Raw genomic sequence first — 23,297 nt, 5'->3', positions numbered from 1 at the left:
TATCAAAGCTATTTGGTCTAAAAGTACTAAGGCTGAGAGGCAGTATTATTGACATTTCAAAGGCAAAAAATGATGTGTGCGGGATGGACAAAAGTTATTGTACATCTATTCACCAAGTCTTGGAAGAGTAGACAGAACTCCTTGGAATCAAATAAACTTCTTGGAATTAAAATCAAATACTGAATGCCTGTTTCAGCTCTTACTAAAATGTGATCTTGGGTGAGCTGCTGAATCTTAGTTTTCTACATAAAACTGGAGGATAATGTCAATCTTGTGGATTGACTGTTAGAATAAAAAATGCAGTTACTTATAAATAAACCTGGCATAGTGCCTAGAATAAATGCTGGCTTCTTTCCTTCCTTACCAAAAGCTAGCAAGCCAGAGAAGACGATTAGTCAAACAATAACATTTAGATGTAGACTTAATGAAAAGAGCATTATGCTTGGATTCTGAGAAGATAAAAGGTTAAAATGAGGAATCTAGACTAGAGGACTATGATTTCATGATTCTTTAAAGTGACTACCCATAGGGAAGTTCCTTTTTGTTACATATCATAGCTCTGCCACCTAATAAATACAACCTTTAGTAAATTACTTAACTTTATGTGTTTCCTCTTCTATAAAGTGTGGATAAAAACTGTATCCACTTCTATTCAGTGAGATAAAACACATAAAGAGTTTACATTTGCCTGGCAGATAGTCACTAATCAGTTAATGACACCTATCTTCATTGCCAAGGCCCCTGTAAAGATTAAAAGAGACAAAATATGCACAAAGTATGGCATAGGTAGTGGTAAAAAATATTATTAATTCTACTACCACTATTGATTCTACATTATGAATGGCTATAACCCAAAGAGACTAGGAAGTGATACATGTTGTCATCCTGATAATGATACATCAAAACAGAGACAACAGGAGATATTAGGATAATTAATCACAGGTCCAACTGGGAATAAAAGCTTTCTGGAACAAACAGCCTTGTCCAGCCCAGACACAAGATGGGTTCACCCAAGGGAAACAGCAGGTGCTGGCTTCATTCTCTGCCCAGCCCTGGGGGACCACACACACAGAGACAGTGTTCCAGTGTCAAAGCTTTTCCATGGTTCATCTTACAGAGTAGTAACATAATAATGCCTTGGCCTGGAATGATGTCTTTCTGCCAGAAGTTCAAAGCTATCCAGAGAGTATCTCATTTATCTTTGGGATCCTACAGGGATGGGGGTGGGTAGGCAATGTTGCTATTCCCTTATAAAGATGAGAACAGACAGTTTAGAAAAATGAAATAGCTTGTCTTTGCTCCAGTAGTCTATCAGTGTTGAGAGAGGGCCTGCACCCCATGATGGGATCCCTGAGGCCAACTCTAAGCCCTACTCCTGGAAACACCTTGAAGAATGTGTGAGTATTGTGACTTGGGCCAGATGTGGCCCCTTGCCTCCTTCCCAAGACCAGGTTAGCTACAAGGCTCACCTGTCACTGAACTGAACTTCTTCTCCATTCCTGGCCCAGCTGATGGTAGGCCTTGGGTGGCCGATGGCCTCACAGTGCAGAAGAACACTCAGTGTCCCGCTGGCCAGGGCCACTGTCTGTCCCAGGTGGGTGACCACCTCCGAGGCTGAGAGCTGCTGGGCTGCTGAGATCTTGCGCAGAATGGTGGGTTTGCGGTGTGGCCTTCGAGAGCCTCCCCCGGCCTCCCCGGCGGAGGAGGTCCGCAGGGAGCTGCTGAAGCCAGACACGTGTTTATGAGGCGAGATAGCCACGGGGGAAGTCCTGCGCTCTGAGGGCTTCAGGAGCGTGTCCTGGTGCTCCAGGTGGCTGCGGAAGATCTCCTGGGCCAGCTGGGCCACCAGGTGCTTGCTGTAGAGGTCGCGCAGCTCCTCGGGCTGCTGGGAGAGGTTCCCCAGGATGTCGTCCAGGCGCCGCTGCTCGGTCACCATGGTGAAGGGCAGGTGCAGGAGCGCCTGCTCCGCGCCCGGGTCCTCCTCCGAGGTCGCGTTCCTTTCCGCGGAGTCCTGCGCCTCCCAGGAGGCCAGCAGCTCCGCGGGCCAGCCGCCCTGCTCCAACAGCCGGGAGACGAGGTCGTCGTAGCGGCTCCCGGGGTTGGCGGCCAGGCCCCGCTTCTCCGCCTTGCTGCCGTTGGAGAAGATCCCGTTCTGGTGTTTGTGGCTCTGCAGGGCCTCCTTCGGGCCGGCCTTCCTCCCCACGAGCGCCTCTTCCTCACTTCTCTGGCTCAAGGGCCGGGCCACGAGCTTGCGGTTGCCTCCAATGAGCTTAATCACAAAGTGCTCCCGGGCCGGGCCCGCTGAGCAGGTGTAGACGCCTGCATCTGAGGGCTTGAGGCGGTGGATCTTGAGGTAGCCGAAGGGGGCCACCGTGACGTGCGTCGAGCTGATGAGGTGCTGGCCGTCCTTCTCCCAGGTGATGAGGGGCTTGCGGACCCTGCGCGCCGGGCAGCGCAGAACCACCGCCGTCTTGGGGAGCAGGTAGGCGAAGCCCCCCACCACGAAGTGCAGCTTCCTCTGCCTGCGAGTCTGGATGTAGATCTTCCTGGCGGCCGCGATGTGCGGGCTGTGCTTCGTGGACGGCCGCCCGGGCCCTGGAAGGAGAGCGAACCCAAAGGGACAGAGAAAGAGGTGGGGAGAGAGAAAACCCAGGGTGAGATGCAGCCAGGAGAGAGGGGCAGAGGAAAGGGCCAGAGTGGAGAAGAGAAGCAGAGATGAAGGCGCCGGAGGGACGGGAGAGAAAGTATTCTTCAGGGTTTATTTTGGCCGGGGCCAGTCTTTACTGCCTGTGTTTTTCGGGAGGACCTCGTTCCCAGCTGTGGACCACCAAGCTGCCACCACAATCAGAACTAATGAGATGCAGTGGGCAACCCAGTGTCTCCCTGCTGGGCCTTGTTGCCCCTAGAAGCTGAGATGCAGAGTTCTAGATGGAGGGGGATCCCCGGGGAAAGCCATTTCCTCTCATTAAAAGAATTTTTAAACAATAAATCAAAGTCATAAAAAGGCAGAGGATAGAGAGGAGAATGTCCTCCGCTAAATGTTTGCCTTCTGGGTCCTGCAAGGCACCAGAGCCCTAAAGGACATCGTGAGGAGAGCCTAGAAGTGTCGCGGCTCTAGGGATTAATATTAAACAGATCTGTTTAGAGTCGTTTAAAACCCCAGAGTGGAGAACATTAGACATCATTAGTAATACACTGCCTCCAGCTTCCAGATCTCTGTATGCCAGCAAGTGAACTTTGCTCTACCCCCTGCAAACTGTTTTTCCAGTGGAGAAGAGAATTCAGCCTGGCCACGTGTAATTAAGATTCCTTTTCCGTTTCCAGCTGAGCTCTCCTGCCTGCAGCCCTCCATGGGGTTCTACTGGCCCACTATTTCCCACAGGTGTTGAGTTTAGGGAAGGCCACGGAGTGCTGGCTATAGCTGCTGCTGTGTGAGTTTCATCTCCCCATTCCCAGAGCCCTGACATACTTACTTGCACAGGTTGCCAGCATACAGGGCCTGATGGAGGAAGAGAAAGGCAGGGGCGGGCACAGGGTAGAATTGACAACAGTTGAGATGCCGGTTTTCAGCATCTTTCGGCAAATGGCGCTTCGAGTCTGGGTGCCTTCCCCACAGCTTGTGGAACACTGGCGGAGAAAGAAAGGCCAAATGTACATAAATTCAGGGAACTGGAAGCTAATTTTTTAATAGACTCTCAAACTCATCAAAATATGAGAAAAGTTGCTTGGAAAAGCAATAACCACTGAGATAGAAATACTAATTATGAGGTCACAATGTGGAAGACATGCCAATCTTATAGACATATTGCACTCTAAGATTTTCTACTCTGAGGTTTCCTGAAGACCTTTTATCTATTTTACTTATATAGCCTGGGCTTCAGAGTTAGAGAGTTATAGAGTGTTTAAATCCCAGCTTAGTATTTTACTAGTTGGCAAGTTACTTAAATTCTCTCAGTCTGTTTCCACTTATGCTTAGTTTGCAAGCCTGGGAATTAAGTGAGATAATATATTTTAAAATGCCATACATAGAAATGACAATTATTGCTAATTCCTTTTTCATTCCTTCACAAATAAGTGACAATATTTTAGTGTCAAGCATAAGGTAGTTATGAATCTACTTTGTCTAAGGTAGGGTGCTAGATGTTATGAAGAAAAGATGTACAAGATAGTTCCAAATCTCAAAGAGCTGTCATTCAAATGAGGGGGAAATTCCAAATGCATTGTTAAAATGAAACAGTCCATTTGGGAAATATAAGTCAAAACCACCATGAGACACCACTTCATATCCACTAGAATGGCCATAATAAAAAAAAAAGACAACAAGTGTTGGCAAGGATATGGAAAATTAGCAGTTTCACTCATTACTGGTGGGAAAGTAAAATGATACAGTGTCTTTAGAAAACAGATTGGTAGTTTCTTACAAAGTTAAATGAAAATTTACCAGGAGACCTAGCAGTTTTACTCCTGGGTAGCTACCCAAGAGAGACAAAGACATACATCCACACAAAGACTTGTGTGCAAACACTCATAGCAGTATGATTCATAATTGACAAAAGTGAAAATCATCCAATGCCTATCAGCTGGTGAATGAATAAACAAAATATGCCATATCTTTACAGTGGAATATTATTCAGCCATTAAAAGGAGTATAGTTCTTATATGTGCTACAACATGGATAAACCTTAAAAACATGCCAAGTCAAAGTTTATAATATATAAATTATACCTCAGTAAAGCTGTTTATACAATTGTAATTACAGAATTTAGTAAAAACATACAATTAGAAGACAAAGTAGTATAAAAGTAATGCTAACAATAATTGAATGCTCATAGTACACTAGGGATTTCCTCACCAAGGTCTTGAAGATGATTGGAGTCTGGGTGGATACAGAGAAACACGGATCAGTTGGGAGAAAGGGAAATTTCCAGAAAAAAGACAGAAAAGTTCAGTGTAGGAGTCCCAAGGCAGGCATGGGACAGAACAGTTTGAGAGAACAGAGGGCTCAAGTTGTAAGTGTTAGGAGCTTGAGGGTTAGTTTGGGGCCAAACTTTGGAGACCTTTAATTTTCAGACAAGAGGTTTGTGATTGGTCCATAAGGCAGTGGGAAGCCACTAAAGAGGGGGTGACATGATGAAAGAGGTGTTGTGAGAAGGTTAATCTGGCAACATTGTAGGTAAGGGATGAAAGCAGGCGATGGATGGGAGGCAGGGTGTCGGGGAAGGAGGCTATCATCTCCAGGCTTGCCTCAACGAGGACTGTGGGAGTGTGCCACGTTAACTTGAAAAATAATAGTAAAAACAAAAAACCATTTTTTTGTTTATATATATTTTCAAGTGTTATATGCTAACATATTGAAGTGATACTATTTTGTGTGATGTGCTGTGATATATGCCACCCTGAAAGAAATTTAAGATGCAAAGGATAGTGGTGAGAATCAAACCCACTGCTTTTATAGCCTGACAATTGTGGGTTCCAGATTCCACCCATTCCTTATTTGATTGTAAATGACAGCACCAAATCCAAGATCAGGTGGGATGGAAGTAAGAAGCCTGAAAATTTAAAAGAGCATGGTCGTTTTAAGGCTGCTAAGTAGAAACATAAAAACAGAGTTTCAGGTCAGAAGAGCAGGTTATGACTTTGGTCAAGTCTAGCTCTTTCTCTACCTTCAATTTCCGTATCTCTGGAATAAGGAAGCTAAGCTAGAGCAGGGATTTTAAAGCTGTGTTCCATAACTATGTTGACGAAGTGATTCAGGGGCTTCTCAGGTGGTGAGGAGACCCAGCCATTGGAGATCTGAGACCCCTACTCACACTTAAACCAAAATAGCTCAATTTTATCTGTTTAAGATTATTGGCTTCATAGTAACATTTCATTTGATAAAGGTTCTGTGGTCTTAATTTTTTAACAAAGTAATTAGTCTATAGGATCTTTTAAGCTCCTTCTAGCTCTAAAATGATTCTTTTTTAAGAATGTTTATTTTGGGGGGAAAGGAGCAACTTCCATAAAATAGGGTTTAAAAATATTTAATATCAAACTCTTTCAGGAGATTGAGGGTTTCTTTTAAAGAAAAGAAGTATGGCCTTTTGAGAGGTCTTACTTCCAGAATAGAATCTGTAAGTAATTTTATTTGAAATGTCTAAAACTTTGGCTTAATTCTGTCTCTGTGGGATTCTGTGCAGTAACCATGAGATTGAGCCAAGATAGTTGAGGATGAAAAACACCCATAGATCATCTGGGTCTTCCCTTCTCCAAGGGCAGTCTCATGGGAGGTGTGGAATGCACATCTCCTCTCAGTCAGAGGGCCAGGGGAATGGTCATCAGGATGACAGGGCCAGTGTGGAGCCTTTGTGAACACCAGGAGTGCTTCAGTATGGCACCAGTTTGAGTTTAATCCCAGCAATTCAGGGATTACTTCCCACCATTCTCAGCCCCTCCCCAATGTTTGGAATTTCCATTCATTAACCCAGATAGCTCAGAAGCTAGCAACATTCCTTGGATAAGGGCTACCCGCTCCCAGTTCCAAAAATAGAACTTCCTCTTGAGGAAGACCAGGAGAGCCTATAGGAGACCTAAGCTGTGGCCTCAGGCCCAGCCAGCCACGGTGAGTGCTTCCTTTCATTTCCTTTCCTTCTCATGACAAGTGAACCCAAATGGAAGAGAATCATAAGGGTTCACTTTTAGTAGGCCAAAGTATTTTACATGCAATATATATTAAATTATATTTAATTTCAGCCTCCCACCTACATGATGGATACTATTATATTTCTATTATACAGATAAGCAACCTAAAGCCAAAAAGGTTAAATAATTAGCCCAAGGTTATACAGCCAGTAAGTGGCAGAGTCAGGATTTGAACCTAGGTTTGCCTGTCTTTGAGTCTGAACTCTTAACAACACATGATACTGTTCTGAAGGCCTACTGTACTTAATGGTATCAATGGGACCTTTTTCTCAGTCCAAAAATCTCAAGGGTCCCTCTCAAATCTGCAGTCAGAAAAGAACTTTTTCTGAATCTTCTGTGTCTCATATGCTTCAGAGACCACAAACTCCAGGAACACAGGAAGACAATTATAACACACACAAGTCCCTTCCTCAGCAGCCCACTCATGGCAGACTATCACCTGATAGATTTAGGGGAGCAATTCCTTTTATAATACTCCACTGATAGAATGTTTTCATCTACAGCCACTTGGCAAATACGTCTGTGTTCTTCAAATGCCATACCCCAAATCAACATTCCCAAGGAAAAATCGTCACTAACGTGCACATACACACGCAAATGTACACATGCTCATTTTACTCACTTTTATCTTGAAATCAAATTTAGAAAGAAATCGAATTTCTTTCTAAAGCATGAGAAAAAATTCCCCAAATGTTCTGAGACATTTGGTGTCAGATACCACAAGAAGCAATTTTACTGCCAAATTATAAAACCTGTGGTAATGTAAGTTAACTCTTAATTGCAATGCACTTAGCAGGCACCATGTCATGGAATTCTGTGTGGATTGATAAGATATGGGCAAGAATTCTAAGAACCTAAGTTGAGAGAGCTGGATCTGAATTTTCACAGGCCGCTTTGCCCTCTGTAAGCACGTATCTGTGTGAGGTATTTCAAGCAGCAGCAGCTCCCTCCTGTGAGTTGTATACTATACAAAAAAAAAAGACAGTGGGGTTAGGAAGGCAAATTCAAATGCTTATATGCTAGAAAAAGGAAGGTCTTGAATCTGGCTTCACAGAAATTTTCACTTCGCGTCTAGTGATTCTGTTCTTGGCTAAATCTTGTGAGGCAACAATTTTGGGGGAACTTCTCCATGGAAGACACACAGGCCTATGGAGCTGGAGAAGTCGAAGGCAACTCAAAGAAGTGGTAGCAGCTAAAAACAAAGGACTTGAAGCTAGGTGTAAATGAATTATCATACACTAGAATTGGAAGAGGCATTATTTAGAAAGATAGGTTAGTCAGAGGTATGTCTCTAACTTAGGAGATAAAGTCAGGAATGGTGAATGCTGAAGCAATCACTTCCCAAAGTGCAGGACTACAAGGGAAATCAAATTCTCTTGCTGGGAAGCTGTTGAAGATTTTTAGAGCCAGGAAACTAACAGTAAACAGGCAGGATTTCCTTGGCCGTCTTTTCCTAATAAATCATGTCCTTTATTGTCCAGTAACTTGGAAGAGACTTGCTAGAGAGGCTTTGCCCTTCCTAAATAGAGACTAGAAACATCTGGGAGTAAGAGGTACAGGGAGGTCAGGAGGAGGGGGTGTTGTGTGGAGATAGGAGAAGAACCCAGTGTGTGGAAAAGAATCCTGGGCCAAAACCACACCAGTGAGGTCTGGTTTTGCTCCATGAGGAGCCCATTTACAATTCCAAACTTCCGATCACTGGGTCAGGGCTGGCTGTGTAACTTAGGTCCCTGCAGTCTCGTTAAAAGCTAGTTACACACTATGGTATATATGGTTTTAAAAAAATACTATTCCATAGTATTAGGAAGATTGTTTTGTTCTCTTCTTGCCTTTTCTATGTATATGTCTGGGGTGCCTTCTTTTCCAACTTGGGTCTCTCTTATTCTCTCCTGAGGAACATACATACCTCTGTCCAGTCTGAGAGAAGCCACTCGCTGGGACAGTCATCTTTCTTGCATGCTTGCTGGGAGGCTGGTTTTGAAGCTGAACAGAAGGTCTCAGGAAGCTCCAGGAAGCTGCCATCAGCCATGCGCTGCTTGCAAAGAACCTCGCGTTTCTGAACACCCCCACCACACGTTCTGGAACACTGGGGAAGGAAAGAAGGAAGGAAGAAAAAGTAGACCCAATATGGGAAGGCAGTCTGTCTGACTGCTAATTCTCAGCTTAGTTTGGCAGAGTAAAGGAAGAAAAAAAAAAAAAACAACCCAGAAAAAGAAGAAAAACCAGGAATCAACCCAAAGGATTTGGTTTCTTCTCTTTGAGATGAATTTTGTAGCAAGATCTACCCTCTCCACTTAATCCCAGGTATTTAACTAGAGCATCCAGGAATTTCTGGGGCCTTTAAATCTTAGAAAGTTGCTCCTGAACTATGATTTGCAGCCCCATCCAAGACAACTGGTTTAAAAGGTTAGTATAATAGAGTGTTCAGCATATTTACGATCCAGGGAAAATAATCTGTGTTGCTTCCAGAATGAACAGGAGAGAGCGCCTGCCATCAATATAAATTTAGAGAAATTAATTTGCAGAAAAGACAGCCCTTTCTCTAAGTGAAGGCACTCTACCACACTGAATGGGCATTAGATTTAGGGTCTGGTTTTCTTAAGAACCCCCCTGGAATATTCTTCATGCAGGATTGATGATTTCTTAGGGCAGTGGAAGCCTGAGCCACTGAAATTTAGAATGCAAGACAAATGGCCTCATGTCAGTGGTTTTCAGAGGAACCCCAATAAAACATTGTTTACATGTAACTGAATAGTTATGATCCAGGGGCATGAAGTGGGAGGGAGGCCCCCTGAAGCACAGACCGTTGGCTATTTTCAAATATGTGTCCCTTTACAGAGTAAAGGAGTCCCCAGCTTTTCACTGGGCATATGACCTTTCAGCATAAAGACTATATTTGCCAATCTCCCTTGAAGATAGATACAGCCATTTGACTTAATGCTGGCCAATGGGATATAAACGGAAGGGTTGCATGTGCTTTCAGGGAAGTGCCCAAAAAGAGGGTCTGGCATCTCTTCCCTTTCTCCTCCCTGCTGGCTGCAATGTGAACGTGATGTCTGAAATGTAAGCTTCCATCTTGGGCTGTCATAAACAAAAAGTTGGAAGCCTGGCTTCCTGACTGTGAAACCACCATACCCGTTCTGGACTGTCTGTGTTTAAGTGAGAGAGGAAGACTTTTCTTTTTAAAGCCAATGTTATTTTGGGTTTTCTATCACTTTCACTCAGACATAACCCTAGCTAAGTGTTCAACCCACGACTACTCTGTGGTGGGGATATTTTATTGTAAAATTTTAGGGAACCTGCTGATTTCTTCCAGAATAGTCTCTCATCATTAGCTTGCTGCCTTTGGGCTTGCTGAGAGATCAAGCCTGGTTTTAAAAAGCCTGAGAGTTTGTGCTGAAGGACTTGCTCTGCTGGAGGAGTGCCCCTCTCAGAACTCATGGTGATCTTTGCTTAGTAAGTTGTACTCAGAATGGCTATGGGGGTTTTTGCTGGCAGTCAGGGTTATGATGGTGACACCAGTGTCCTTCGGTACAGTCAGAACATTGCTGCAGCCCGGTTTTCACCTTCTTACTCAGTGTTCTCAACCCTGCATGCACGTCAAGGTCTCCTGGGGACCTTTTTAAAAGTACCGATGCCTGGACCTCACTTCAGACCCAACAAATCAGAAATTCTGGGAGGTGGGTCCCAGGTACCAGTTTTTGTTTTGTTTTGTTTTTAAGGAAGATAGTATAATCTTCTTCCAAGTAATTTTTCCTCAGATAATTTTTTTGTGTCTCCAGGGCTGAGAACCATTTCTCCAAATGAATGTTCCCTCACCATACCCAGTGGTAATAAACATGGAAAGGAAACTCCGGGACTCAGAGAGGTCTCTGTTAGGACCAGTGGTTGTTTGGACCCCACCTGAGCAAACATGCCATTTGTTTGCAGTTGTGAATGGCTTGAGGTCACAGAGCTAGTGGATAATGATGTTAGAAAAGTAATCAACTTTGTCTAGTTAAGTCTTTTAGTCTTAGAGTCTTTTAAATGATTCAAACCAACGGTGAGCAACCTTTTTTTTTTCCATGTCAAATTTTGAAAAATAACCATATTGAGTCCCCTAGGAAAAAGGATATATTTTCTTATTGCTGGGATCAACTACCTACCCATTGAAGCATTGAAGGCTAACAAAAAATGTGAAATGACCCTATAAGCTAGGTCTTATTTCCACTTTACAGGAAAAAAAGAAAAAAAAAAAAGAAAAAGCTGAGGCTCAGAGAGGTAAACAACCCAACGAAGGCCACACAGGGGCTAGAATTGGTTTATTGCCATTCATTGCGACATTTACTGAGCTACTGGACACCATGCTCTGGACACAGCTGGACAACAAGTCCAAACTCAGCTTCCCTCCTCTGTGGTTGTACAACTCCTGTGTGCTTTGCAGACCCAAAGGAGGGTAGTGTGACTGTTTCTTCATGAGGAGGGCTCCCAGCCTGATCAGCACCAAGCCTGCCAGGAGCCTGGTCTTACCCTTTCACCCAACTGGGCTTTGCCATTCAATTCTTAGCTTCCCCTCTTGTGACCATCCCTGACAGGCAGGAGCCAGCCCACAATTCAGGTTGGGGAGCAGAATTTAAAGTAGTTCGTCTACATTCTGGTGACCCTGGAAAGTTTAGGGAGTTCTCCCTAAACTCTGATTTCTGAAAGGCAACGTTTAAGCTACACCACTTGTTACTCATCACAAGTCCTACCAGCTCCTTCTAAAGGCTTTTCTAGTGTGTCCTTTGGGCTTGATTAAGAACAAAATCTATGGTCTCAGAACAAATGATTCAAGTGACTGGCCTAAACCTTTGTCTTCTTTGTGGCTCACTTCAGTGACTCTGTGGGCTTTTCATGTATTGAAGAAGCAAATTTTAATTTTAGCTCTCATTTGGCAGCGGTTCAATAAGACATTAAAGGATTTCCCTTCTTTAACTAATGTTGTACCCGCACTGCCTAGAATAATGCCTCCTGTGAATGTTCTCAATAAATGTCTGTGGCATTGAATTGAAGTTGGTACTTGGAAGAAATTTAAATTAGTGGCTAAGAATTCCATTTATCTAGAATAATCTTCTTGTTGCTATGGATAACTAAGGTTTTAAATTTAGTTTTACAGTCTTTTGCATGATTTAAGGTTCAACCTTCTCTTATTGCTGTCAAATTCTTACATCAAACCAACAAGTTATACTATAATCAGATTAGTTACAAACTTTTCTTGTTCATTCTTTCTTTTTATAAGTAGCCAACTAACCATGTGGATTACTGACTCTGAAGGATTTGCCAAATTTGGGGACTATATTCTCCACAATACTTTCCATTCTGTGAATTACTAAGATTCTTCCATGAACTTATTGTAATTTTTCTGAAACCACAATTGTCGGAAAGAAACAAGTTTGTGCTGATAAATCAAAAATTTTAATTTTAAGCTCTGACCTCTCCCCTAGGCCTACTCAACATGTCCACTTAAATGCAAATAGGCATCTTGATTTAAACATGCCTAAAATGGAACTCTTAATACTGCCCCTCCAACCTCATCCCAAACCTATTTCTCTCTCAGTCTTCCCCATTCATTTAATTGTGCCACATCCAGGGCAAAAACTTAGGCCCTTGAGTTTTTCCTTTTTCTTACCCCACTTCCCCTGACATCCAATTCATGGCCAAATAAGGTCAGTTTTACTTACAAAACATATAAGCTATACTTCTAAAATACATAACGAATCAGCATACCATAATCCATCATCTCTTGCCTTTTACTGGTGCTTTGGTCTGAATGTCTGTGTCCTCCCTGCCACTCCCCTAAATTTATACGCTGAAATCCTAACTCTCAAGGTGATAGTATTAGGAGGTGAGGACTTTTGGGAGGTGATTAGGTCATGGGGGTGGAACCCTCAAGAATGGGATGAGTATCCTTATAAAAGAGGTTCCAGAGAGCTGCCTTGCCCCTTCCATCATGTGAGGACACAGCCACAGAGCACCATCTATGAACCAGAAAGAGCGTTCTCACTAGACACCGAATCTGCCAGCACCCTGACCTTGGACTTTCTATCCTCCAGAACTGTGAGAAATAAATTTCTGTCATTGATAAGCTACTCAGTCTATGTATTCTGTTTTAACAGCCAGAATGGACTAAGAAATAGCGTTTCTAGCAGGATATAGATGATACAATCAAATGTGATCATTTGAAAAGAGCTCCTCCCTCCTGTTGGAAACCCCATATTGTCTTCTCTACACTCTATTCTCCACACAGTAGCAAGAGTGATGTTTTCAAAGCATAAATGTGATCACACAATTTCCATGCTTAAAACCCTCCAATGACATTCCCTTGCAATAAGAATAAAATCTATACTCCTCTAACCCTGCCCTGCAAACCGCTACAGATTCTGGTTCCTGCCCTGGTGGAACTTAGACATTGTCTAACTTAAATCCTTCCAACTTTATTAGTTCATTCCACATAAATTTATTAAATGTCAATGATGAACCAAGTGTGGTTCTGGGTAGGTGAATGTACAGCAGAGCAAGAGAAGCGTCGTACACCTCTGTAATCTTATCTTTTACGACTCCCCACTTTCCCTGTATACTCCAGCTGGACTTGTTTTTTGTTGTTTTGTTCCTCAAATATGTCAAGCTTGTTTCTCCCACAGGGCCTTTCCATTTGCTCTTCTTTCTACCTGCACCATTCTTCTCTTAGATCTTCATGTGGCTGAGTCTCTTGAATAATCCAGGTTCAATTCCATTCTCAGCTGTGTGGAGAGGTCATCCCTAACCTTCCTACCTAGAGTAGTCAAAGGGGTCTCTATCACCATTACCTCATTTTATTTTTGAAAATAGCTCTCATATTTTCAGAAATTATTACCCATTTAGACCATTAGCTCTATGAAGGAAGACATGTTGCTTCTGTTGTTGCATATATTAAGTGTTTGAGAATTTCATTTAAAACTTCTCCCCAGTATATCATTACATCTTTTAAAAAAAATTAGGATTGACTGAATCCACCTCTAGTTTTCTTTCCTACACATGCTCTCTCCTTTTCCTTCTTTTAAAATTAATGATTTGTTTGTTTCCCAGTAAAGAAGTGGTCAGGGTATGAGCTGAACAGTGGAGTGACATTTTACAATAAGTTCTGGGAGTATATGATGTTTTGATATGATCCATAAATATTTACACTGTTGAAAATGCAGTGTATTTTTTTTCTCTGAGAGAAATAATGGCTGGTTCATAAAACTATTATCTCCTAAACCTCAAAATGACATCAAGCCACTTTTCATTTAATCCTTTGATTATAATTCACACTCAGATTCCTCATGGGTCCTATTGAGTCCTTCAGACATAAAGAACATGCTCCCAAAGTTTCTGTTACCCAGTGATTGACATTTTAGGTACTCCACTAGTGATGTTGAATTTGTAGGAGTATGGATCTCCTCAATGAGTAGTGGCTGAAGTTTTCTTTTTCTAAATATTTTATGAGGCACACAGGCTTCTGTTCAATTTGAATAAATGCTCCAAAATAAACAAGTAGTTAAATAAGAACAGTTCTCAGATTCAAGCTGTTCAGTTAGAGTTTCTTAGTGAATTTGGCAATAAAGAACAATGTAGGTTACTTTTTTTCTCTCTTTCAAATTGAGGAAGTAGATAATGAAAATAATTTGTCTTATTTCAAGGGTATAGATGTAATAAAACTGTACTATAGAGTGATCACTCATTGAAAATAACACAACTGGGTTATCAGTTTGCAGATAGGACTTGATTTAAGGCACAGACCTCCAACAGTATATAGGTCTGTAACAGCATGATGATAAAACAGCTGCAAGAAAAGTTTCTAAAAATTGTCATTTAAAATTTTGATGTATACATAAAGCTTTTAGGATATTATCAATGGTAAGAAGATAAAATCTAGACTCCTGACAATGCCCTTCACTTTGATCTGCATGGACCTTTCCAGCCCATTCCTTGACATACTGCCATGTGCCCATGCTTTAGCTACAGTGGACAATTTGCCTTTTCCTGGGCACACAGACAACCTTGTCTGCTCTGGCCTTTGATCATGTCATTCAGTCCATGAGCAATGTCTGCCAACTCTTTGTTCATCCAGAGACTTCCAAGATGTGCTTGAAGGTCCAGTTCAAAAGCCACTTCTTGTCCTAGCTAGAGCAATAAGACAAGAGAAGGATATAAATGGCATCCAGATTGGAAAGGAAGAAGTCAAATTATCCTTGTTTGCAGATGATAGGATCTTATATTTGGAAAAACCTAAAGATTCCACAAGAAAACTATTAGAACTGATAAATTTAAATTCAGTAAATCTGCAAGGTACAAAATCAACATACAAAAATCAGTATTTCTTATGTTCAACAGTGAACAATGTGAAAAAGAAATTTAAAAAGTAATCCCATTTATAATATCCACATATAAAATTTAAAAACTAGGAATTAACCAAAGCAGTGAAACATCTCTATAATGAAAAGTATAAGACACTGATGAAATAAATTGAAGAGGACATCAAAAAATGGAAAAATATTCCATGTTTATGGGTTAGAAGGTTTCCTATTGTTAAAATATCCTTACTACCCAAGGCAATCTACAGATTCAGTGCAATCCCTGTCAAAATATCAAAAAAATTCTTCACAGAAATAGAAAAACAATCCTAAAATTTATATGGAACCACAAAAGATCCAGAATAACCAAAGCTATCCTAAGTAAAAAAACAAAACTGGAGGAATCACATTATCTGACTTCAAATGATGCTACAGAGCAATAGTATCAGCTATAGCATGGTACTGACATAAAAACAGACATATACACCAATGGAATAGAATAGAGAACCCAGAAACAAAACTATAGAGCTACAGTAAACTCATTTTCAACAAAGGTTCCAAGAACATACACTGGGGAAAAGACAGTTTCTTCAATGAATGGTGCTTGGAAAACTGGGTATCTCTATGCAGAAGAATGAAAATAGACCCCTATCTCTTGCCATATACAAAAATTAAATAAAATGAATTACAGACTTAAATCTAAGACCTCAAACAAAGAAGCTACTACAAGAAAACATTGGGGGAAATCTCCAGGACATTGGTCTGGACAAAAATTTCTTGAGCAATACCCCTCAAGCACAGGCAAACATAAACAAATGGGATCACAGGTTAAAAAGCTTCTGCACAGCAAAGAAAACAGTCAACAAAGTGAAGTGACAACCCACAGAATGGGAGTAATTATTTGCAAACTACCCTGACAAGGGAGTAATAACCAGAATATATAATGAGCTCAAACAACTCTGTAGGAAAAAATCTAATAATTCAATCAAAAGATGGGCAAAAGTCTGACTAGACATCTCTCAAAAGAAGACACAATGGCAAACAGGCATATGAAAAGGTGCTCAACATCACTGATCATCAGAGAAATGCAAATCAAAACTACAATGGAATAGCAAGATCTGCACCAAGATGGCCGAATAGGAACAGCTCCAGCCTCCAGCTCCCAGCGTAAGCGACACAGATGGGTGGTTTCTGCATTTCCAACTGAGGTACCGGGTTCATCTCACTGGGGCGTGTTGGACGGTGGGTGCAGGACAGTGGGTGCAGCCCAATGAGCGAGAGCCGAAGCAGGGCGAGGCATCACCTCACCTGGGAAGTGCAAGGGGGAAGGGAATTCCCTTTCCTAGCCAAGGTAAACCGTGACACACAATACCTGGAAAATTGGGTCACTCCCACCCTAATACTGTGCTTTACCAAGGGTCTTAGCAATCAGGAGATTATATCCCGCACCTGGCTCAGAGGGTTCCAACCCACGGAGCCTCCCTCATTGCTAGCACAGCAGTCTGAGATCTAACTGCAAGGTGGCAGCGAGGCTGGGGGAGGGGCACTTGCCATTACTGAGGCTTTAGTAGGTAAACAAAGCAGCTAGGAAACTCGAACTGGGTGGAGCCCACTGCAGCTAAAGGAGGCCTGCCAAACAAAAGGCAGCAGAAACCTCTGCAGATGTAAATGCCCCTGTCTGACAGCTTTGAAGAGAGTAGTGGTTTTCCCAGCACGGAGTTTGAGATCTGAGAATGGACACACTGCTCAAGTGGGTCCCTGAGCCCCAAGTAGCCTAACTGGGAGACATCCCCAACTAGGGGGAGACTGACACCTCACACCTCACACGGCTGGGTACACCTCTGAGATGAAGCTTCCAGAGTAACGATCAGACAGCAACATTTTCTGTTCAGCAATATTCACTCTTGTGCAGCCTCCACTGCTGATACCCAGGCAAACAGGGTCTGGAGTGGACCTCAAGCAAACTCCAATAGACCCGCAGCTGAGGGTCCTGACTGTTAGAAGGAAAACTAACAAACAGAAAGGACATCCATACCAAAACCCCATCTGTATGTCACCATCATCAAAGACCAAAGGTAGATAAAACCACAAAGATGGGGAAAAAGCAGTACAGAAAAGCTGGAAATTCTAAAAATCAGAGCACCTCTCTCCCTCCAAAGGAATGCAGCTCCTCGCCAGCAACAGAACAAAGCTGGATGGAGAATGACTTTGACGAGTTGAGAGAAGAAGCCTTCAGTCAATCAAACTTCTCAGAGCTAAAGGAGGAATTACGAACCCAGCGCAAAGAGACTAAAAACATTGAAAAAAGATTTGACGAAGGGCTAATTAGAATAACCAATGCAGAGAAGTCCTTAAACGACCTGATAAAGATGAAAACCATGACATGAGAACTATGTGACAAATGCACAAGCTTCAGTAACTGACTCGATCAGCTGGAAGAAAGGGTATCACTGATTGAAGATCCAATGAATGAAATGAAGCGAGAGGAGAAGTTTAGAGAAAAAAGAGTAAAAAGAAATGAACAAAGGTCCACGAAATAAAGGACTATGTGAAAAGACCAAATCTACGTCTGACTGGTGTACCTGAAAGTAATGTGGAGAATGGAACTAAGTTGGAAAACACGCTGCAGGACATTATCCAGGAGAACTTCCCCAACCAAGCAAGGCTGGCCAACATTCAAATTCAGGAAATACAGAGAATGCCACAAAGATACTCCTCAAGAAGAGCAACTACAAGACACATAATTGTCAGATTCACCAAAGTTGAAATGAAGGAAAAAATGTTAAGGGAAGCCAGAGAGAAAGGTGGGGTTACCCACAAAGGGAAGCCCATCAGACTAACAGCAGATCTCTCAGCAGAAACTCTCCAAGCCAGAAGAGAGTAGGGGCCAATATTCAACACTCTTAAAGAAAAGAATTTTCAACCCAGAATTTCATATCCAGCCAAACTAAGTTTCATAAGTGAAGGAGAAATCAAATCCTTTACAGACAAGCAAATGCTTAGAGATTTTGTCACCACTAGGCCTGCCCTACAAGAGATCCTGAAGGAAGAACTAAACATGGAAAGGAACAACAGGTACCAGCCACTGCAAAAACATGCCAAAATGTAAAGACCATCGACGCTAGCAAGAAACTTCATCAATTAATGAACAAAATAACCAGCTAACATCATAATGACAGGATCAAGTTCACACATAACAATACTAAGCTTAAATGTAAATGGGCTAAATTCTCCAATTAAATGACACAGTATGGCAAATTGGATAAAGAGTCAAGACCCATCAGTTTGCTGTATTCAGGAGACGCATCTCACATGCAGAGACACACATAGGCTCAAAATAAACGGATGGAGGAAGATATACCAAGCAAATAGAAAACAAAAAAAGGCAGGGGTTGCAATCCTAGTCTCTGATAAAACAGACTTTAAACCAACAAAGATCAAAAAAGACAAAGAAGGCCTTTACATAATGGTAAAGGGATCAATTCAACAAGAAGAACTAACTATCCTAAATATATATGAACCCAATACAGGAGCACCCAGATTCATAAAGCAAGTCCTTAGAGACTTACAAAGAGACTTAGACTCCCATACAATAATAATGGGAGACTTTAACACCCCACTGTCAACATTAGATCAACGAGACAGAAAGTTAACGAGGATATCTAGGAATTGAACTCAACTCTGCACCAAGCGGACCTAATAGACATATCTACAGAACTCTCCACCCCAAATCAACAGAATATACATTCTTCTCAGCACCACATCACACTTATTCCAAAATTGATCACATAGTTGGAAGTAAAGCACTCCTCAGCAAATGTACAAGAACAGAAATTATAACAAACTGTCTCTCAGACCACAGTGCAATCAAACTAGAAGTCAGGACTAAGAAACTCAATCAAAACCACTCAACTACATGGAAACTGAACAACCTGCTCCTGAATGACTACTGGGTACATAACGAAATGAAGGCAGAAATAAAGATGTTCTTTGAAACCAATGAGAATGAAGATACAACATACCAGAATCTCTGGGACACATTTAAAGCAGTGTGGAGAGGGAAATTTATAGCACTAAATGCCCATGAGAGAAAGCAGGAAAGATCTAAAATTAACACTCTAACATCACAATTAAAAGAACTACAGAAGCAAGAGCAAACACATTCAAAAGCTAGCAGAAGGCAAGAAATAACTAAGATCAGAGCAGAACTGAAGGAGATAGAGACACAAAAAACCCTCCAAAAAATCAATGAATCCAGGAGTTGGTTTTTTGAGCAGATCAACAAAATTGATAGACTGCTAGCAAAACTAATAAAGAAGAAAATAGAGAAGAATCAAATTGATGCAATAAAAAATGATAAAGGGGATATCACCACTGACCCCACAGAAATACAAACTACCATCAGAGAATACTATAAATACCTCTACACAAATAAACTAGAAAACGTAGAAGAAATGGATAAATTCTTGGACACATACACTCTCCCAAGGCTAAAGCAGGAAGAAGTTGAATCCCTGAATAGACCAATAACAGGCTCTGAAATTGAGGCAATAATTAATAGCCTACCAACCAAAAACAGTCCAGGACCAGATGGATTCACAGCCGAATTCTACCAGAGGTACAAGGAGGAGCTGGTACCATTCCTTCTGAAACTATTCCAGTCAATAGAAAAAGAGGGAATGCCCCCTAACTCATTTTATGAGGCCAACATCATCCTGATACCAAAGCCTGGCAGAGACACAACAGAAAAACAGAATTTTAGACCAATATCCCTGATGAACATCCATGCAAAAATCCTCAATAAAATACTGGCGAACCAAATCCAACAGCACATCAAAAAGCTTATCCACCATGATCAAGTGGGCTTCATCCCTGGGATGCAAGGCTGGTTCAACATATGCAAATCAATAAACGTAATCCAGCATATAAACAGAACCAAAGACAAAAACCACATGATTATTGCAATAGATGCAGAAAAGGCCTTTGACAAAATTCAGTAGTTCTTCATGCTAAAAACTCTCAAGAAATTCAGTATTGATGGAACATATCTCAAAATAATAAGAGCTATTTATGACAAACCCACAGCCAATATACTGAATAGGCAAAAACATTCCCCTTGAAAACTGGCACAAGACAGGGATGCCCTCTCTCACCACTCCTATTCAATATAGTGTTGGAAGTTCTGGCCAGGGCAATCAGGCAAGAGAAAGAAATAAAGGATATTCAATTAGGAAAAGAGGAAGTCAAATTGTCCCTGTTTGCGGATGACATGATTGTATATTTAGAAAATCCCATCATCTCAGCCCAAAATCTCCTTAAGCTGATAAGCAACTTCAGCAAAGTCTCGGGATACAAAATCAATGTGCAAAAGTCACTAGCATTCTTATACACCAAAAACAGACAAACAGCCAAATCATGAGTGAACTCCCATTCACAATAGCTTTAAAGGGAATAAGATACCTAGGAATCCAACTTACAAGGGATGTGAAAGACCTCTTCGAGGAAAACTACAAATCACTGCTCAATGAAATAAAAGAGGACACAAATAAATGGAAGAACATCCCATGCTCATGGATAGGAAGAATCAATATTATGAAAATGGCCATACTGCCCAAGGTAATTTATAGATTCAATGCCATCCCCTTCAAGCTACTAATGACTTTCTTCACAGAATTGGAAAAAAACTACTTTAAAGTTCATATGGAACCAAAAAAGAGCCTGCATTGCCAAGACAGTCCTAAGCCAAAAGAACAAAGCTGGAAGCATCACGCTACCTGACTTCAAACTATACTACAAGGCTACAGTAACCAAAACAGCATGGTACTGGTACCAAAAGAAAGATATAGACCAATGGAACAGAACAGAGTCCTCAGAAATAATACCACACATCTACAGCCATCTGATCTTTCTTTGACAAACCTGACAAAAACAAGAAGTGGGGACCGGATTCCCTATTTAATAAATGGTGCTGGGAAAATTGGCTAGCCATAAGTAGAAAGCTGAAATTGGATCCCTTCCTTACACCTTGTACAAAAATTAATTCAAGATGAATTAGAGACTTAAATGTCACACCTAAAACCATAAAAACCCTAGAAGAAAACCTAGGCAATACCATTCAGGACATAGGCATGGGCAAGGACTTCATGTCTAAAACACCAAAAGCAATGGCAACAAAAGTCCAAATTGACAAATGCGATCTAATTAAACTAAAGAGCTTCCACACAGCAAAAGAAACTACCATCAGAGTGAACAGGCAACCTACAGAATGGGAGAACATTTTTGCAATCTACTTGTCTGACAAAGGGCTAATATCCAGAACCTACAAAGAACTCAAACAAATTTACAAGAAAAAAACAACTCCATCAAAAAGTGGGAAAAGGATATGAACCGACACTTCTCAAAAGAAGACTTTTACACAGCCAACAGAAACATGAAAAAATGCTCATCATCACTTGCCATCAGAGCAATGCAAATCAAAACCACAATGAGATACCATCTCACACCAGTTAGAATGGCGATCATTAAAAAGTCAGGAAACAACAGGTGCTGGAGAGGATGTGGAGAAATAGGAACACTTTTACACTGTTGGTGGGACTGTAAACTAGTTCAACCATTGTGGAAAACAGTGTGGAGATTCCTCAAGGATCTAGAACTAGAAATACCATTTGACCCAGCCATCCCATTACTGGGTATATACCGAAAGGATTATAAGTCATGCTGCTATAAAGACACATGCATACGTATTTTTATTGCAGCACTATTCACAATAGCAAAGACTTGGAACCAACCCAAATGTCCATCAATGACAGACTGGATAAAGACAATGTGGCACATATACACCATGGAATACTATGCAGCCATAAAAAAGATGATTTCATGTCCTTTGTAGGGACATGGATGCAGCTGGAAATCATCATTCTCAGCAAACTATCGCAGGAACAGAAAACCAAACACCGCATGTTCTCACTCATAGGTGGGAATTGAACAATGAGATCACTTGGACACAGGAAGGGGAACATCACACACTGGGGCCTGTCGTGGAGTGAGGGGACAGGGGAGGGATAGCATTAGGAGATATACCTAATGTAAATGACGAGTTAATAGGTGCAGCACACCAACATGGCACATGTATACATATGTAACAAACCTGCACGTTGTGCACATATACCCTAGAACTTAAAGTATAAATATATTAAAAAAACCTACAATGAGATATCACCTCACCCCAGTTAAAATGGCTTTTATCCAAAAGACAGGCAATAATAAATGCTAGAGAGGATGTGGACCAAAGGGAACCCCCGTACACTGCTGGTGGGAATGTAAATTAGTACAACCACTAGGGAGAACAGCTTGGAGGTTCCTTAAAAAAGTAAAACTTGAGCTACCATATGATCCAGCAATCACACTGCTGGGCATATACCCAAAAGAAAGGAAATCAGTATATCAGGGAGATATCTGCTCTACTGTGTTTGTTGCAGTATTTTTTTTTTTTTTTTTTTTTACAATAGCTAAGATTTGGAAGCAACCTAAGTGTCTATCAACAGACGAACTGATAAAGAAAATGTGGTACATATACACAATGGAGTACTATTCAGACATAAAAAGAATGAGATCCAGTCATTTGCAACAACCTGGATGGAACTGGAGGTTATTATGTTAATTGAAATAAGTCAGGCACAGAAAGACAAACATCACATGTTTTCACTTATTTGCAGGATCTAAAAATCAAAACAATTGAACTCATGTATATGGGACATGTCCATGGAAGAAGTTGGTCCATGGAAGAGCGGAAGAAGGATGGTTACCAGAGACTGGGTAGGGTAGTGAGGGGCTGAGAGGGAGGGTCGGGTGGTTAATAGGTATAAAAATATATAATAGAATGAATAAGACCTACATTTGATAGCACAATAGGGTGACTATAGTCAATAATAACTGTAGATTTTTTAAAAAACGTAAAATCTGTAATTGAGTTGTTTGTAATTCAATGGATAAGTGTTTGAGGGGATGGATGGATGCCTCATTCTTCAAGATGTACTTATTTCACATTGCATGCCTGTATCAAAACATCTCATGTACCCCATAAATACATATACTGACTATTGCTCACAAAAATTAATTTAAAATAGTTATTTTTTAAAAGGCCACTTCTTTATTAAAGCCTCCTCCAACCCCTCTGCGTTTTGGCAAACAGATCACCTCCAACCCACCCTGGCCTAGAAGAGTATCTTACCTCTTCTATAAGGGGCTCATCGTTTATGTGCCTGCTATTTTCCTCTCCCTCCCTGC

At 41.4% G+C, this 23,297-nt stretch overlaps 1 protein-coding gene across 3 annotated transcripts in view; it reads right to left on the bottom strand.

The window, feature by feature from the left end:
* The window catches only part of ADAMTSL1 (ADAMTS like 1), a 419,132-nt gene that overhangs the window by 111,607 nt on the left and 284,228 nt on the right, over positions 1–23,297 (bottom strand). For all 3 annotated transcript variants that reach the window (XM_007969153.3, XM_007969155.3, XM_007969154.3), the window contains 3 exons: positions 8,588–8,767; positions 3,474–3,627; positions 1,470–2,595 (listed from right to left, as the gene is read on the bottom strand). In XM_007969153.3, the coding sequence (XP_007967344.3) occupies positions 1,470–2,595; positions 3,474–3,627; positions 8,588–8,767 (1,460 nt within the window). The remainder of the gene's footprint in view (positions 1–1,469; positions 2,596–3,473; positions 3,628–8,587; positions 8,768–23,297) is intronic.

Source organism: Chlorocebus sabaeus, chromosome 12 (genome assembly GCF_047675955.1).
Source record: "Chlorocebus sabaeus isolate Y175 chromosome 12, mChlSab1.0.hap1, whole genome shotgun sequence".
Taxonomy (NCBI): Eukaryota; Metazoa; Chordata; class Mammalia; order Primates; family Cercopithecidae; genus Chlorocebus; species Chlorocebus sabaeus.
This window is presented reverse-complemented; position numbering and strand designations above follow the sequence as displayed.